General features: G+C 43.5%; 1 protein-coding gene across 2 annotated transcripts in view; it reads right to left on the bottom strand.

Annotated features, from left to right (window-relative positions):
- The window catches only part of BACE2 (beta-secretase 2), a 93,243-nt gene that overhangs the window by 40,642 nt on the left and 36,121 nt on the right, over window positions 1-16,480 (bottom strand). For both annotated transcript variants that reach the window (XM_067739533.1, XM_067739534.1), the window contains exon 3: window positions 1,880-2,096. In XM_067739533.1, the coding sequence (XP_067595634.1) occupies window positions 1,880-2,096 (217 nt within the window). The remainder of the gene's footprint in view (window positions 1-1,879; window positions 2,097-16,480) is intronic.

Raw genomic sequence — 16,480 nt, 5'->3', positions numbered from 1 at the left:
ATCTATTATTATTCTGTCAGGTCATTCTTCAGTAGGACTCGGGATCCTTTAAGGTTCAAAAGCACACAGCTGCCCAGGACCAGCCCAAGAGAACCTGATTCAGCAGGGATGCTGCTGGATGCGGGCAACTGTAGTGTGAGAGACCCCACAGGTGGTTCTGACCACATCCTCGATGAGAAGCAACTGGCATCGGCGGGGGGCCACCACACACTGTGACCCCACTGGGTGCTCAGGGAACCTATTTCAGAAACACCTTTGGGCCGCCAACCCAGACCGCCCTGCCAGTCCTGTTTCTAGCCGTGCTCCACTTCCTACAAATCCTGTTACTGTCTCCCCAAACCTAGGGAAGTGAAGACAATTGTTGGCAATCTTGGAATTTCACAGGTGAAAAGATAAAAAGTCATGTGGGGAGTCTGGACACCCAAAAGAACCCCAAAGCAGTCTATTCTCAAGGAAGTTTGACATATTAATAATTCCAGATAATTTAGCTTTATGCTACCATCCTCTAAATAACCAGCATCAAATCGATCATACATCTTTTATTTTCAGAGTCACAAGAAGATGAAACGTTTTGCCTGAGGTCACATCGTCTGTGAAAAGTATTTAGGAATATAAGTTGCTACAAGTTTGGGAACTCATGTTAAGCATTTCCTACAGTGCTGAGCTAAAAAATCGGCTCCAGAAGCCATCTGGGCTCCGTAGAGGGGGCTCTGTGGTCTGACAGCCCTAGGCAAGGGGTAAACCTCTCTGACCCTCAGTCCACACATCTCTAAAATGGGGATAACAGGGGCCCACAAAGTCTGCCTTGTGGGGAGGTCTCAGACACCTTGCAATGGTCTCAGTAGGGCTTCACGGGCTATCTTTTGTCCTTGAGAAGCCATAGTGTTGGGAAACGGCCCCTGCCTACTGGCCCATCTCCACCCCCTCACGTCGCTGCCCTGCGTCGCTTGCTCGTAAACCTGAGCTGGAACAAATGTCCTTACGGAGAGAAAACAGGCCTTTCTGCACCCACGATTCTTTGTTCCACACTTAGCTCCGGCTCGAAGTCTAACTCTGAACAAGGAGAGGCCGCGCCCAGGTGCCCGTTTACAGGCCAGGAGGAGCAACCTCTCCTCAAGTGTAGGCTAACCTGCCCTGGTCTCCCGGAGCCCCGGGGACGCACGGGTGTCGGATCCGCCTGCCCCTGGCATCCCTTCCGGGTGGACATTTCCCAGCCCACCTCACCCATCCTGCTCATGAACACACTTCCTCTGGGTGGGATCAAGGACAGATAACTGGAGAACATTCAATCCTGGCTTTCCCTGTTTTGTGAAGGTTCTGACGCTGAAGAGAGAGAGGGTCCCACCGTCTCTCCTCGCTGCATCGCTAATTCCAGTGGCTGGCAATCCCCAGGGCACGCTTGCAGGCTGTCTGTACTCCCACTACGGAGTGAGGGGAAGGCAGCACGATGCTCTCTCTGCCTGGTGGGACACCTCTTCCTGCCGAGGTTCCAGTGTCACGTCTTTATGTGAATGTATGAATTTAATAAATGTGCTTACTCTTAATCCTGCCCAAATAAAACCCCCTAAACAAACACCATGATCAAACGGATTCAGCTTCTGTTAACACCTGTCAACTATACAAGTAAAATAAACGAAAGGCAAATGTAAAAAGTGATGCTATGACTGTACCTTGTAGGAAGGTTCAAAGAATGTCACCATTCATCTTAGATTTTAAAAATGCTTAGAGATAACCTTAATTGTGCGAACACTGATCTTTCAACCGTGTGATTCTCACTGACTGTCTCGGACAGCTGGACCCAACTGTTGGCCCCTCCAATGTCTGGCTTCAGAATCTTGTCCCATCACTTGATTTCCTTAGATCCACCCATGATTCTTACCTTGGCCAGGGTAGCATAAGCCAGTCCAAGTATCCCATTCCATTTAATCCCAGGCAAAAAGAAATTCTCTGACTCAAAGATGGTGGCAATGTTGACCAGAAAAGAACTGTTGAAGCCTTTTGGGATGGTGACAACGTCCTCCCCAACGAAGCCAGTCCAACTCCCTTGCGTGTACTTCACGGTGACATCAAAGCCCTTGGGGCGGTAGGTGCTGGACCTGGAAAAAGAGAAGAGGCAGCGTGTCCTGTATCCCGTCCACCTGTCCCTGTTCTGACCACATGGCGATCATGGCTGCAAAGACAGCGGCCCTACGCCCAGAAGGTCTGCGTAAGCAATTCTTCATAATTAAGACTCCTCACGCTGACAAGATGACGTTTCCCATAAAAAATAATCGCTAACATTTGGGTAATGGCGTCTTCTGCACCACGCGTAAGGGAGCGCTGGGGTCAACGTGTAGCCCCGAATTTAATTCTTCCCTCCGCCAGAGTCCTGCTCCGTAAGCCAGGTGTTGTACTTAAGTGCATTGGCCTGGGACACCGCAACTGGATGTGGGCTGCCTGGCCCTCTGGCTCTGCGGGAACCCTGCACTGCTACTCTGTGACAAAGGGAGGGGCTGGCAGCCCAGAAAGAGGGGCCACCAGCTTGTGGCCTGGGGTTCAGATTCACACAAACAGCCAACGGGATGAATAAAGATCAAGCCACACCCCCCCAGTACCAGGGCTGTCCCTCCTCAGGGCCCGCACGACCTCCTGGTGTCACAGGTTCCTTCTCAAGGTTGTCCCTGTGCCCCAAGCTGATTATACTCATATCAAAACATGAAGGAGGATGCTGATGACAAGTCACTGTGACAACCCCACAACCCCTAAGGGTAAGAGTTACTGAAACAGAATAACATGAACAAGACGGGACAATGGGTGTGTGTGTGGGGAGATGGAAATCCTGCTCTCGGGATTTCAGAGACAGGCAGTAAACAAATGAACCCCTAGAATTCCAGGCGATGATAGAGTGATGAGTCACCCAGAGAAGAGAGCAGGGTGAGGGGAGGGTGGTCACTGAGGCCTCTCTGAAAGAGGACATTTGGGTAAGACCTGCCTGAAGACAACAAGCTATGGGGCTATCTGGGGAGGGGCAGCCTGGAGAGAGAACAGTAGGTGTCAAGGTCCTGGGGTGTCCAATCCTGTGAGGTCATTCTTACACCTAATTGAGCTTGAAAACTCTGTTGACTAGAGGCAGGAACCCAAGGGGCATCTCTGAGCAAATATCTGGGCATTCAAACCAGGCTTCCCCTAGGAAAATGATCAGATTCCTAAGAGAAGTGTCAAATCACCAAATCTATCCTTGTAAAGTGTTCCTGTTTGTCTGCAGTTTTCATTTCATTTTGTTTTAATACGAAATCTCTGAACATTAATACATGTTACTAAGTGTTTGCTACAGGAGTATATGAATTTGCTGTATGGATTATATGGTCTTTTTGGGAGTCAGGGAGAAAGTTAAGTCAGGGATGATATGACTTTTTTTCGATACATCTCATAAGCTTTAAAAATGGTAACAGTCTTTAATTCAGTAATTGTACTTCTGAGAATCTGATCCTAAGAAAAACACCCATGACGCAAACAGAGATTCATGAACAAAGACAGTCATTATGTTTTACTTATAACAGCAAACAGTTGGAAACAACCTAAATGCACAGTAAAAAGGAAATAGTTTAGTAAATTATGGTACATCCATATGATGTACCTGAAAAATGCTGTTGAGTAAGACAATGACAATGACACAGTAAAAAAATAAGGTAAAAGAAACATTTGTATATGTGGCAGAATCTTCTTCAAAAAATTTAATACATTCCGACATTAGCAGTGCTACCTCTGGGTGGTGGGGTTTTGTAGGGGAAACTCTCATTCTTGTGGTTAGATCCTTCCATATTTTCTGCATATATAACTTTTTATAATCAGGGAAAATAGGTTATTTTTAAAATGTCTGGCAGACACATTTTGGAGAAATTTAATTTATTCTAACTTCATAATGGGATATGAAATATGAAGAATATTTAATCTTAACATTTTCTGACTACTTTAGCTAACTCCACCATGATCTTAAAAAGAGAGCAGCATTAAGTGAACATTTTACGTCCAGACGTCTTCTGACAAGGGCAGGCACAGACCGAAAAGTAAGTGGGGATGCACCCCGGGCACATGGAGCTCTAAGGGACCCATCAGAAGTTATACATATAAAGCGCGTAGCAGGTCATTGAAATGCAGGCACTTGAGGGTTGGTGTTTTAGTGCCAAGTTTTAGTGCCAACATCAATTCAGTGACGATGCCTGGCACACAGCAGGGACTGCACACATTTAGGATGAAAAGCAATTAAAATACTAAATTGTCAGTCCCTTTTGACAATTTGGGGTCATTCCATAAGTTTAAAACTGCACTACTGCTGGGGGTATAGATCAGTGGTAGAGCATTTGACTGCAAAACACTACGGCTAATGAAAGAGGCTAATTATTTTGAAAGGCTTAGAGAATGTAATCTAGCACAGGGTTGGCAAACTTTTTCTGTAAAGGGCCAGAAAACAAATCTTTCAGGTTTTGCGGGTCACATGATTTCTGTTACTACTCCACTCTGCTAGTGAAGAAGCAGCCACAGACGACAGATAAACAAACGTGTGTCTGTGTTCCAATAAAACTTTATTTACAAAAACAGGCAGCAGGTTGGATGTGGCCTGTCAGCCCTAGTTTGCCAACTCCTGATCTAGAAGATTGTTAGCTCCCCAAATATTCTATAGTACCATGACTTCCTTTGGAGAAGTTTTTTTTTTATTTTTACTCTGTCCAGACTACAGAAAACTCATTAGAATCTGCCAGTTACTGATAAGATGGACCAGGCTGACCAGCTAAGTAGCACGTCCTCTGCAGTGTACTGACCAGCTTGCTATTTCCCTCATGGGCGAACATTCTGGATGTTTCGGTGCCATTTACAGAGAGACGAGAGGCAGCTGGAGTTACACTGCCTGCAGGCAAATAGTACTTCAACCACTTAGGAGCCATGTGTGACCTTAAGTCAAGTTAATTAACTCTCTGGACCTCGGTTTCCTCAACTAAAAAGTCGGGACAAGTACAGTACCATACCTCATGGGGTTAATATTAAGAGAGTTAATACTGTAAACCATTTAGAACAAAACCCTGGAACACAGCAGGTACACAACAAACACAGCTGCTATTATTATAATTATCTAATCACTTGCTACCTTTTTTCAATCTATGGACTGCTATTAGAAAACGTAAGATATTTTTTTCTAGAAAATGTTCCTATAGAGATACTCTTTCTGAATATCCAAAACTGTCTCATTCTGAAGTCCAACAACCTCCAGGAAAAGAGGCAAGTCTTGGGTAAGATTTGGTTAAAACGATCCAGGGAGGGGAGGAACCTTCTAGGTTTCTAAAAGATGGAGCTCTTCTGTGCTCTGGACCAGGGCTGTCCAATAGAACGTCTGCAATGACAGAAATATTCTCTACCTATGCTTCCAATACAGTAGCCACAGGTGGCTACAGAGCACCTGAAATGTGACTGTAGATCTTCCTCAACATACGATGGGGTTACATCCTGATAAACCCTTGTAAGTTGAAATTATCATTAAGTTGAAAATGCATTCGATATACCTAACCTACTGAACACCCTAGCTTAGCCTAGCCTACCTTAGCCATGCTCAGAACACTTATATTAGCCTACAGTTGGGCAAAACCATCCAACACAAAGCCTATTTTATAATAAAATATTGAATATCTCCTGTAAGTTACTGAATATTATACTGAAAGTGAAAAACAGAGTGGTTGTCTGCGTCCAGCATGGTTATCAGTGTGTAGCTCTTCACCCTCATGACTGTGCGGCTGACAGGGAGCTATGGCTGCTGCTGCCCAGCATCACAAGAGAGGATCGTCCAGCATATTGCTAGCTTGGGAGAAGATCAAAATTCAGAATTCGAAGTACAGTTTCTACTGAACGTGCATTGCTTTTGCACCATGGTCAAGGTGAAAAATCATCAGTCAAACCATCATAAGTCCGGGACCATCTGGACAGTTTGACTACAGAACGACTCTTTATTTAACATTAATTAATTTAAATTTAAATAGCCACAAGTACCTTCAAGATGGTGAAGGAGTAAGACGTGGAGATGCCCTTCCTCCCCACAGATACATCAGAAATACATCTACACGTGGAACAGCTCCTACAGAACACCTACTGAACGCGGGCAGAAGACCTCAGACTTCCCCAAAGGCAAGAAACCCCCCACGTACCTGGGTAGGGCAAAAGAAAAAAGAAAACACAGAGACAAAAGGATAGGGACGGGACCTGCACCAGTGGGAGGGAGCCGTGAAGGAGGAAAGGTTTCCACACACTAGGAGCCCCTTCGCGGGTGGAGACTGCGGGTGGTGGAGGGGGGAGCTTCGGAGCCGCGGAGGAGAGCACAGCCACAGGGGTGCGGAGGGCAAAGCGGAGAGATTCCCGCACAGAGGATCGGTGCGGACCTGCACTCACCAGCCCGAGAGGCTTGTCTGCTCACCCGCTGGGGTGGGCGGGGCTGGGAGCTGAGGCTCGGGCTTCGGTTGGATCACGGGGAGAGGACTGGGGTTGGCGGCGTGAACACAGCCTGAAGGGTGCCAGTGCGCCACAGCTAGCCGGGAGGGAGTCCGGGGAAAAGTCTGGAGCTGCCAAAGAGGCAAGAGACGTTTTCTTGCCTCTTTGTTTCCTGGTGCGCGAGGAGAGGGGATTAAGAGCGCTGCTTAAAGGAGCTCCAGAGACGGGCGTGAGCCGCGGCTACCAGCGCGAACCCCAGAGACGGGCATGAGACGCTAAGGCTGCTGCTGCCACCACCAAGAAGCCTGTGTGCGAGCACAGGTCACTCTCCACACCTCCCCTCCCGGGAGCCTGTGCAGCCCACCACTAACAGGGTCCCGGGATCCAGGGACAACTTCCCCGGGAGAACGCACAGCGTGCCTCAGGCTGGTGCAACGTCGCACCGGCCTCTGCCGCCACAGGATCGCCCCGCATCCACACCCCTCCCTCCCCCCGGCCTGAGTGAGCCACAGCCCCTGAATCAGCGGCTCCTTTAACCCCGTCCTCTCTGAGCGAAGAACAGACGCCCTCCGGAGACCTACACACAGAGGCGGGGCCAAATCCAAAGCTGAGCCCCTGTGAGCTGTGCGAACAAAGAAGAGAAAGGGGAATCTCTCCCAGCAGCCTCAGGAGCAGCGGATTAAATCTCCACAATCAACTTGATGTACCTGCACCTGTGGAATACCTGAATAGACAACGAATCATCCCAAATTGAGGAGGTGGACTTTAGGAGCAACTGTAGACTTGGGGTTTGCTTTCTGCATCTAATTTGTTTCTGGTTTTATGTTTATCTTAGTTTATTTTTTAGTGCTTGTTATCATTGGTGGATTCCTTTATTGGTTTGGCTGCTCTCTTTCTTTTTCTTTTTAAATTAATTTTTAATTTTTTTATTTTAATATATTTTTAAAACATTTTATTTTAGTAACTATTTTCTTTTATTATTATTTTCTTTCTTTCTTTTTTTTTTCTCCCTTTTCTTCTGAGCCATGTGGCTGACAGGGTCTCAGTGCTCCAGCTGGGTGTCAGGCCTGAGCCTCTGAGGTAGGAGAGCTGAGTTCAGGACATTGGGCCACCAGAGACCTCCCAGCCCCACGTAAACTCAATCAGCGAGAGCTCTACCAGAGATCCCCGTCTCAATGCTAAGACCCAACTCCACTCAACGACCAGCAAGCTCCAATGCTGTACACCCCATGCCAAACAACTAGCAAGACCGGAGGACAACCCCACCCATTAGCAGAAAGGCTGCCTAAAATCATAATAATTTCACAGACACCACAAAACACACCACCGGACACAGTCCTACCCACCAGAAAGACAAGATCCAGCCTCATCCACCAGAACACAGGCACTAGTCCCCTCTACCAGGAAGCCTACACAACCCACTGAACCAACTTTAGCCACTGGGGACAGACACCAAAAACAACACGAACTATGAACCTGCAGCCTGTGCAAAGGAGACCCCAAACACAGTAAGTTAAGCAAAATGAGAAGACAGAAATATGCAGCAGATGAAGGAGCAAGGTAAAAACCCACCAGACCAAACAAATGAAGAGGACATAGGCAGTCTACCTGAAAAAGAATTCAGAGTACTGATAGTAAAGATGATCCAACATCTTGAAATAGAATGGAGAAAATACAAGAAACATTTAACAAGGACCTAGAAGAACTAAAGAGCAAACAAACAATGACGAACAACACAATAAATGAAATTAAAAATTCTCTAGAAGGAGTCAATAGCAGAATAAATGAGACGGAAGAACAGAAAAGTGACCTGGGAGGTAAAATATTAAAAATAACTACTGCAGAGCAGAATAAAGAAAAAAGAATGAAAAGAATTGAGGACAGTCTCAGAGACCTCAGGGACAACATTAAGTGCACCAACATTCAAATTATAGGGGTCCCAGAACAAGAAGAGAAAAAGAAAGGGTCTGAGAAAATATTTGAAGAGATTATAATTGAAAATTTCCCTAACATGAGAAAGGAAATAGTCAATCAAGTCCAGGAAGAGCAGAGAGTCCCATACAGGATAAATCCAAGGAGAAACACGCCAAGACACACATTAATCAAACTATCAAAAATTAAATACAAAGAAAAAATATTAAAAGCAGCAAGGGAAAAGTAACAAATAACATACACTGGAATCCCCATAAGGTTAACAGCTGATCTTTCAGCAGAAACTCTGCAAGCCAGAAGGGAGTGACAGGACATATTTAAAGTGATGAAAGGGAAAAACCAAGACTACTCTACCCAGCAAGGATCTCATTCAGATTCGACAGGGAAATTAAAACCTTTACAGACAAGCAAAAGTTAAGAGAATTCAGCACTGCCAAGTAGCTTTACACCAAATGCTAAAGGCATTTCTCTAGGCAGGAAACACAAGAGAAGGAAAAGACCTACGAAAACAAACCCAAAACAATTAAGAAAATGGTAATAGCAACATACATATCGATAACTACCTTAAATGTAAATGGATGAAATGCTCCAACCAAAAGACATAAACTGGCTGAATGGATACAAAAACAAGACCCATATATATGCTGTCTACAAGAGACCCACTTCAGACCTATGGACAAATACAGACTGGAAGTGGGGAGATGGAAAAAGATATTCTATGCACATGGAAATCAAAAGAAAGCTGCAGTAGCAATTCTCCTATCAGACAAAATAGACTTTAAAATAAAGACTATTACAAGAGACAAAGAAAGACACTACATAATGATCAAGGGATCGATCCAAGAAGAAGATATAACAATTGTAAATATTTATGCACCCAATATAGGAGCACCTCAATACATAAGGCAAATTATAATAGCCATAAAAGGGGAAATCGACAGTAACACATTCATAGTAGGGGACTTTAACACCCCACTTTCACCAATGGACAGATCATCCAAAATGAAAATAAATAAGGAAACACAAGTTTTAAATGACACATTAAACAAGATGGACTTAATTGATATTTATAGGGCATTCCATCCAAAAACAACAGAATACACTTTCTTCTCAAGTCCTCATGGAACATTCTCCAGGATAGATCATATCTTGGGTCACAAATCAAGCCTTGGTAAATTTAAGAAAACTGAAATCGTATCAAGTATCTTTTCCAACCACAGCGCTATGAGACTAGATATCAATTACAGGAAAAAAACTGTAAAAAATACAAACACATGGAGGCTAAACAATACACTACTAAATAACCAAGAGATCACTGAAGAAATCAAAGAGGAAATCAAAAAATACCTAGAGACAAATGACAATGAAAATACGACGACCCAAAACCTATGGGATGCAACAAAAGCTGATCTAAGAGGGAAGTTTATAGCAATACAATCCTACCTTAAGAAACAAGAAAAACCTCACATAAACAACCAAACATTATACCTAAAGAAATTAGAGAAAGAAGAACAAAAAACCCCAAAGTTAGCAGAAGGAAAGAAATCATAAAGATCAGATCAGAAATAAATGAAAAAGAAATGAAGGAAATGATAGCAAATATCATTAAAACTAAAAGTTGGTTCTTTGAGAAGATAAACAAAATTGATAAACCATTAGCAAGGCTCATCAAGAAAAAATGGGAGAAGACTCAAATCAATAGAATTAGAAATGAAAAAGGAGAAGTAACAACTGACACTACAGAAATACAAAGGATCATGAGAGATTACTACAAGCAACTCCATACCAATAAAATGGACAAACTGGAAGAAACGGACAAATTGTTAGAAAAGCACAACCTTCCCAGACTGAACCAGGAAGAAATAGAAAATATAAACAGACCAATCACAAGCACTGAAATTGAGACTGTGATTAAAAATCTTCCAACAAACAAAAGCCCAGGACCAGATGGCTTGACAGGCGAAATCTATCAAACATTTAGAGAAGAGCTAACACGTATCCTTTTCAAACTCTTCCAAAATATAGCGGAGGGAGGAACACTCCCAAACTCATTCTACGAGTCCACCCTGATAACCAAAACCAGACATGTCACAAAAAAAGAAAAGTACAGGCCAATATCTCTGATGAACATATATGCAAAAATCCTCAACAAAATGCTAGCAAACAGAATCCAACAGCACATTAAAAGGATCATACACCATGATCAAGTGGGGTTTATCCCAGGAATGCAAGGATTCTTCAATATATGCAAATCAATCAATGTGATACACCATATTAACAAACTGAAGGATAAAAACCATACAATAATCTCAATAGATGCATAAAAAGCTTTCAACAGGGCTTCCCTGGTGGTGCAGTGGTTGAGAGTCCACCTGCCGATGCAGGGGACACGGATTTGTGCCCCGGTCCGGGAGGATCCCACATGCCACAGAGCACCTGGGCCCGTGAGCCATGGCCGCTAGCCTGCGCGTCTGGAGCCTGTGCTCCACAACAGGAGAGGCCACAACAGTGAGAGGCCCGTGAACCGCAAAAAAAAAAAAAAAAAGGTTTCAACAAAATTCAACACCCATTTATGATAAAATCTCTTCAGACAGTAGGCACAGAGGGGACTTACCTCAACATAATAAAGTCCATATATGACAAAACCACAGCCAACATCGTTCTCAATGGTGAAAAACTGAAACCATTTCCTCTAAGATCAGGAACAAGACAAGGTTGCTCACTCTCGTCACTATTATTCAACATAGCTTTGGAAGTTTTAGTCACAGCAATCAGAGAAGAAAAAGAAATAAAAGGAATCAAAATCGGAAAATAAGAAGTAAAACAGTGTCTTCCCTGGTGGCGCAGTGGTTAAGAATCCGCCTGCCAGTGCAGGGGACATGGGTTCAAGCCCTGGTCTGGGAAGATGCCACATGCCGTGGAGCAACTAAGCCCGTGTGTCACAACGACTGAGTCTGCACTCTAGAGCCTGTGAGCCACAACTACTGAAGCCCACGTGCTGCAACTACTGAAGCCTGTGTGCCTAGAGCCTGTGCTCCGCAACAAAGAGAAGCTACCACAACGAGAAGCCCACTCACTGCAACGAAGAGTAGCCCCTGCTCACTGCAACTAGAGAAAGCCCGCACGCAGCAACGAAGACCCAACGCAGCCAAAAATAAATAAATTTAAAGAAGTAAAATTGTCACTGTTTGCAGATGACATGATACTATACATAGAGAATCCTAAAGATGCTACCAGAAAACTACTAGAGCTAATCAATGAATTTGGTAAAGTAGCAGGATACAAAATTAATGCACAGAAATCTCTTGCATTCCTATACACTAATGATGAAAAATCCTAAAGAGAAATTAAGGAAACACTCCCATTTACCACTGCAACAAAAAGAATACAATATCTAGGAATAAACCTACCTAAGGAGACAAAAGACCTATATACAGAAAATTATAAGACACTGATGAAAGAAATTAAAGATGTTACAAACAGATTGAGAGATATATCATGTTCTTGGATAGGAAGAATCAACATTGTGAAAATGACTATACTGCCCAAAGCAATCTACAGATTCAATGCAATCCCTATCAAACTACCAATGGCATTTTTCATAGAACTAGAACAAAAAACTTCACACTTTGTATGGAAACACAAAAGACCCCGAATAGCCAAAGCAATCTTGGGAAAGAAAACCAGAGCTGGAGGAATCAGGCTCCCTGACTTCATACCATACTACAAAGCTACAGTAATCAAGACAGTATGGTACTGGCACAAAAACTGAAATATAGGTCAATGGAACAGGATAGAAAGCCCAGAGATAAACTCATGCACATATGGTCACCTATTTTTGACAAAGGAGGCAAGGACATACCCTGGAGAAAAGACAGCCTCTTCAATAAATGGTGCTGGGAAAACTGGACAGCTACATGTAAAAGAATGAAATTAGAACACTGCCTAACACCATACACAAATATAAACTCAAAACGGATTGAAGACCTAAATGTAAGGCTAGACACTATAAAACCCTTAGAGGGAAATATAGGCAGAACATTCTATGACATAAATCACAGCAAGATCCTTTTCAACCCACCTCCTAGAGAAATGGAAGTAAAAACAAAAATAAACAAATGGGACCTAATGAAACTTACATGCTTTTGCACAGCAAAGGAAAACATAAACAAGACAAAAAGACAACCCTCAGAATGGCAGAAAATATTTGCAAACAAAGAAACTGACAAAAGATTAATCTCCAAAATATACAAGCAGTTCATGCAGCTCAATATCAAGAAAACAAGCAACCCAATCCAAAAATGCGCAGAAGACCTAAATAGACATTTCTCCAAAGAAGATATAGAGATTGCCAACAAACACATGAAAGGATGCTCAACATCACTAATCATTAGAGAAATGCAAATCAAAACTACAATGAGGTATCACCTCACACCCATCAGAATGGCCATCATCAAAAATCTAGAAACAATAAATGCTGGAGAGGGTGTGGAGAAAAGGGAACCCTCTTGCACCGTTGGTGGGAATGTAAATTGAGACAGCCACTATGGAGAACAGTATGGAGGTTCCTTAAAAAACTAAAGATAGAACTACCATATGACCCAGCAATCCCACCACTCGGCATATACCCTGAGAAAACCATAATTCAAAAGGAGTCATGTATTACAATGTTCACTGCAGCACTATTTACAATAGCCAGGACATGGAAGCAACCTAAGTGTCCATCGACAGATGACTGGATAAAGAAGATGTGGCACATATATACAATGGACTATTAGCCATAAAAAGAAACAAAAGTGAGTTATTTGTAGTGAGGTGGATGGACCTAGAGTCTGTCATACAGAGTGAAGTAAGTCAGAAAGAGAAAAACAAATACTGTATGCTAACACATATATATGGAATCTTAAAAAAAAAATGGCTCTGAAGAACCTAGGGGCAGGACAGGAATAAAGATGGAGATGTAGAGAGTGGACTTGAGGACACGGGGAGGGGGGAGGGTAAGCTGGGACGAAGTGAGAGAGTGGCATGGACATATATACAATACCAAAGGTAAAATAGATAGCTAGTGGGAAGCAGCCGCATGGCACAGGGAGATCAGCTCGGTGCTTTGTGACCACCTAGGGGGGTGGGATAGGGAGGGTGGGAGGGAGATGAAAGAGGGAGGAGATATGGGGATATATGTATACGTATAGCTGATTCACTTTGTTATACAGCAGAAACTAACACAACAATGTAAAGCAATTATACTCCAATAAAGATGTTAAAAAAAATTTTAATAGCCACATGTGACTAGTAGCTACCCTTGTAGGAAGCACAGTTCCAGATAATGTGAGAAAAAAGTAATTCTTAGCTCATATTCACTGGGCCCCTCGAACTAAACCTAAACCTCAAAGAATAGAAACCCCATAGATGAACCATAAGCAATTCTGAGGGTCATTAATGTATAGTTTCCAGGAGCAGACTTTTTTAAAAAGTGCACTCCTCCATCTTTATGTTCTAACATCCCATCTCTTGGGCACTAAAATGCTTTGGCTCTCAACTGTTCTGCATATTAATTAACTATGTGGAGAGCGAACCCCAGATTGACTGCTCCTTTGCAGTATCAATTCTGGGTGCACAGAAACAGCCATCCATGAAGGATGTGAGTAGCCAGGAAAAAGTCCACTCACAGCAATAAAATCACTTTGAACCAAATTCAGGGGACATTTTGCCTCTGATAAGAGTGTTCAGGGAATGCAGGACTGGAAAGTGAAATCAATCGAACTGACGAGAAAAGAACCACAGAACATTTTATTATTTTAAAGAAACCCAGAGAACATACAGTGAAAAGGTGAAAGGGCAGAATTCAAAAGAGTTGAATCCTGGGGTCGGCTCTGGTTCCCGCAAGCCACCCCACGCAGGGAATGCTGAGTCTCCTGGAAAACTCTGCCCAGAGACTTCCCCGGGGCTCTTCCACACATTTCACAGTTCTGGGTCCACCTTTGGGGATAGCTGGCCTGGACCGGGTGACCAGATACCCATTTTGCTCTTCTAAGGTCTGGAAGTGACCAGATCAGAGTAAACGGGGCCACTGACAGCCCAGGGACTTCCATCCATCCTGGAGCGTCATCAACGTCCTCGCCAATGGCAAATGCTTCAGGGCTCCAATATGGCAAGACCTCTCCTGGACAGGCAAGCAATGGGGAGGCTCAAGAAATTATCTAAATAATCAGGCAAAAATGTCTGTCATCAGCACATGGAAAGATGAGGCACTGGGTCTCAAGGCTCCAGTTCAGCCTCCTTAAGGAAATTAGCTGGTAATTTTCTAGTATCCCAATTCTACTTACAAGCATCAGTTGAGGACAAGAAATTGCTCTCTTGCCACAGTTACTCTGTGGGCTTCACCCCAGATGGAGTATAGGAGGAGGAAGCTTTTTAATGAAAATAGACTTAATTTCCTGAAAAGATTAGTATAAGGTCAGGGGGAATGAGTCTTTTGACTCTCTCATGAAGCCAATTGACTGGAGGCTATTTTACTCGCTAAAAAAGAAGTACATCTAAAAAAAATACATGATAGTCTTTTTGCTATATAGTAATTCATTGGAACATTCACCAACATGAAAAGAGGGCTTCTGGTGGGACAAAGCTACACAAATGACTAATGGTAACCTGATGTCTGATTCCACAAATCAAAGAGATCTTGTCAAAGTACCCCAAGTCAAATCTCCAATTACTGGGACATGTTTCAGGAAGCATTAAACCTGAATATCCAGAGACTGGGGGACTTGAATCAGAGGCTGACAAACCCAACCAGAAACCTTATTATAACTAAGAGAGATCAGAGGGACAAAGCAAATACAGAAACATCACAAGGCAGGGAGCTGCATCTCAGAAAAGAAACCTTTGTCAAAAATTGAGAAAGGACGTAGAACGTTCCCTCGGCTTCCATCAAATACCATGGTGGAAGGTGTACCTTAGGCCAACTCTAAAGTTAGCTGAAAGCATCAGACAAATTAATCCTACACACTTTACTATGTAAATTATAGTTCATGTCTTTATAATGATAAATCTGTGTTGACATAAGCCTATGAGAAGCGCGGAGAAAAAAACAGAGGAAAGGAGAGAAAGAAAGGTTACTATAAATTTAAGCAAGTATTTACCCTACAAAACACACGTGTTAGTAGGGATGCTGTTTAGGAAGAGAACTTGCCTAAAATTCAGAAATGCGATGTTTTACTTTTGATTCAGTTAGGAAGAAACCTGATAGCCCTATTGAAGAAGAGATCTCCTTAAAAGAAAGGCAGTACCAGGGCTAGAGGTCCAACATGGGTCATGTTTTAAAGGTATTAAGTAAATGTCAACAGTACTTGCAAATAAGGAAAGCAGGTGGAAGTCTGAATGACGAAGGTGCCAATGGGAGGACGCTGACAGTGCAGGGGAGTCTGGGGCTTCTGAAAGTTGGCAGGTTCTGCTACGTCTCTCTTTATTTGCTCAGAAGGGAGAAATAGATGAGAACCTTGAGTGCTCAGAAAGCTGGGAGGGAGCCCGGAATTCTTCTGTGGGATTAGCAGGAGGGCAGGCCTGCTGGGAGCTATGCATGTTCCCAGGAGTCTTCACATTAAATCAGGTTTGCGAAAGAGCCAGAGGAGCTCCACCTTTAAGTAGAAAAGAGAAAAGCCATCTGCCAGCTGAACCCCAAACTGGCTAGCAGGAAGCTTAGAAGGATGTGTCCCACTGAAGGCTGAAAGAGAACCATGGTTCAACACAACCATGAACAAAGTCGAAGGCAAATGAGAAAGACAGCCCGTTGTCTACCATCCATTAAATACTGTACACTTATTAAAGGACACTGTACACAGTATTTGTAATGTTGACTATTATTTACCCTTGTACATTTCCATAACTGCATCTGCAGAGCAAAAGGGTAACCTGGTCGAAAGCACACTCTGACCTTCATTGACCCCTGGCTGCGCCACTTACCTGCTGGGAAGGAAATACCCACCCCTGATGTTAGATTTACACATTTAAGTCTATAAAGTGGATACACACATGACCCGAACTTGGCTTTACTGTGCTGTACCGTTGCTGTATTGTATCGTATGTCCACAGATGCGTGATG

This window comes from Pseudorca crassidens, chromosome 5 (assembly GCF_039906515.1).
Source record: "Pseudorca crassidens isolate mPseCra1 chromosome 5, mPseCra1.hap1, whole genome shotgun sequence".
Classification (NCBI taxonomy): Eukaryota; Metazoa; Chordata; class Mammalia; order Artiodactyla; family Delphinidae; genus Pseudorca; species Pseudorca crassidens.
Note: the sequence above shows the minus strand (reverse complement) of the source record. Positions and strands in the feature narration are given on the sequence as shown.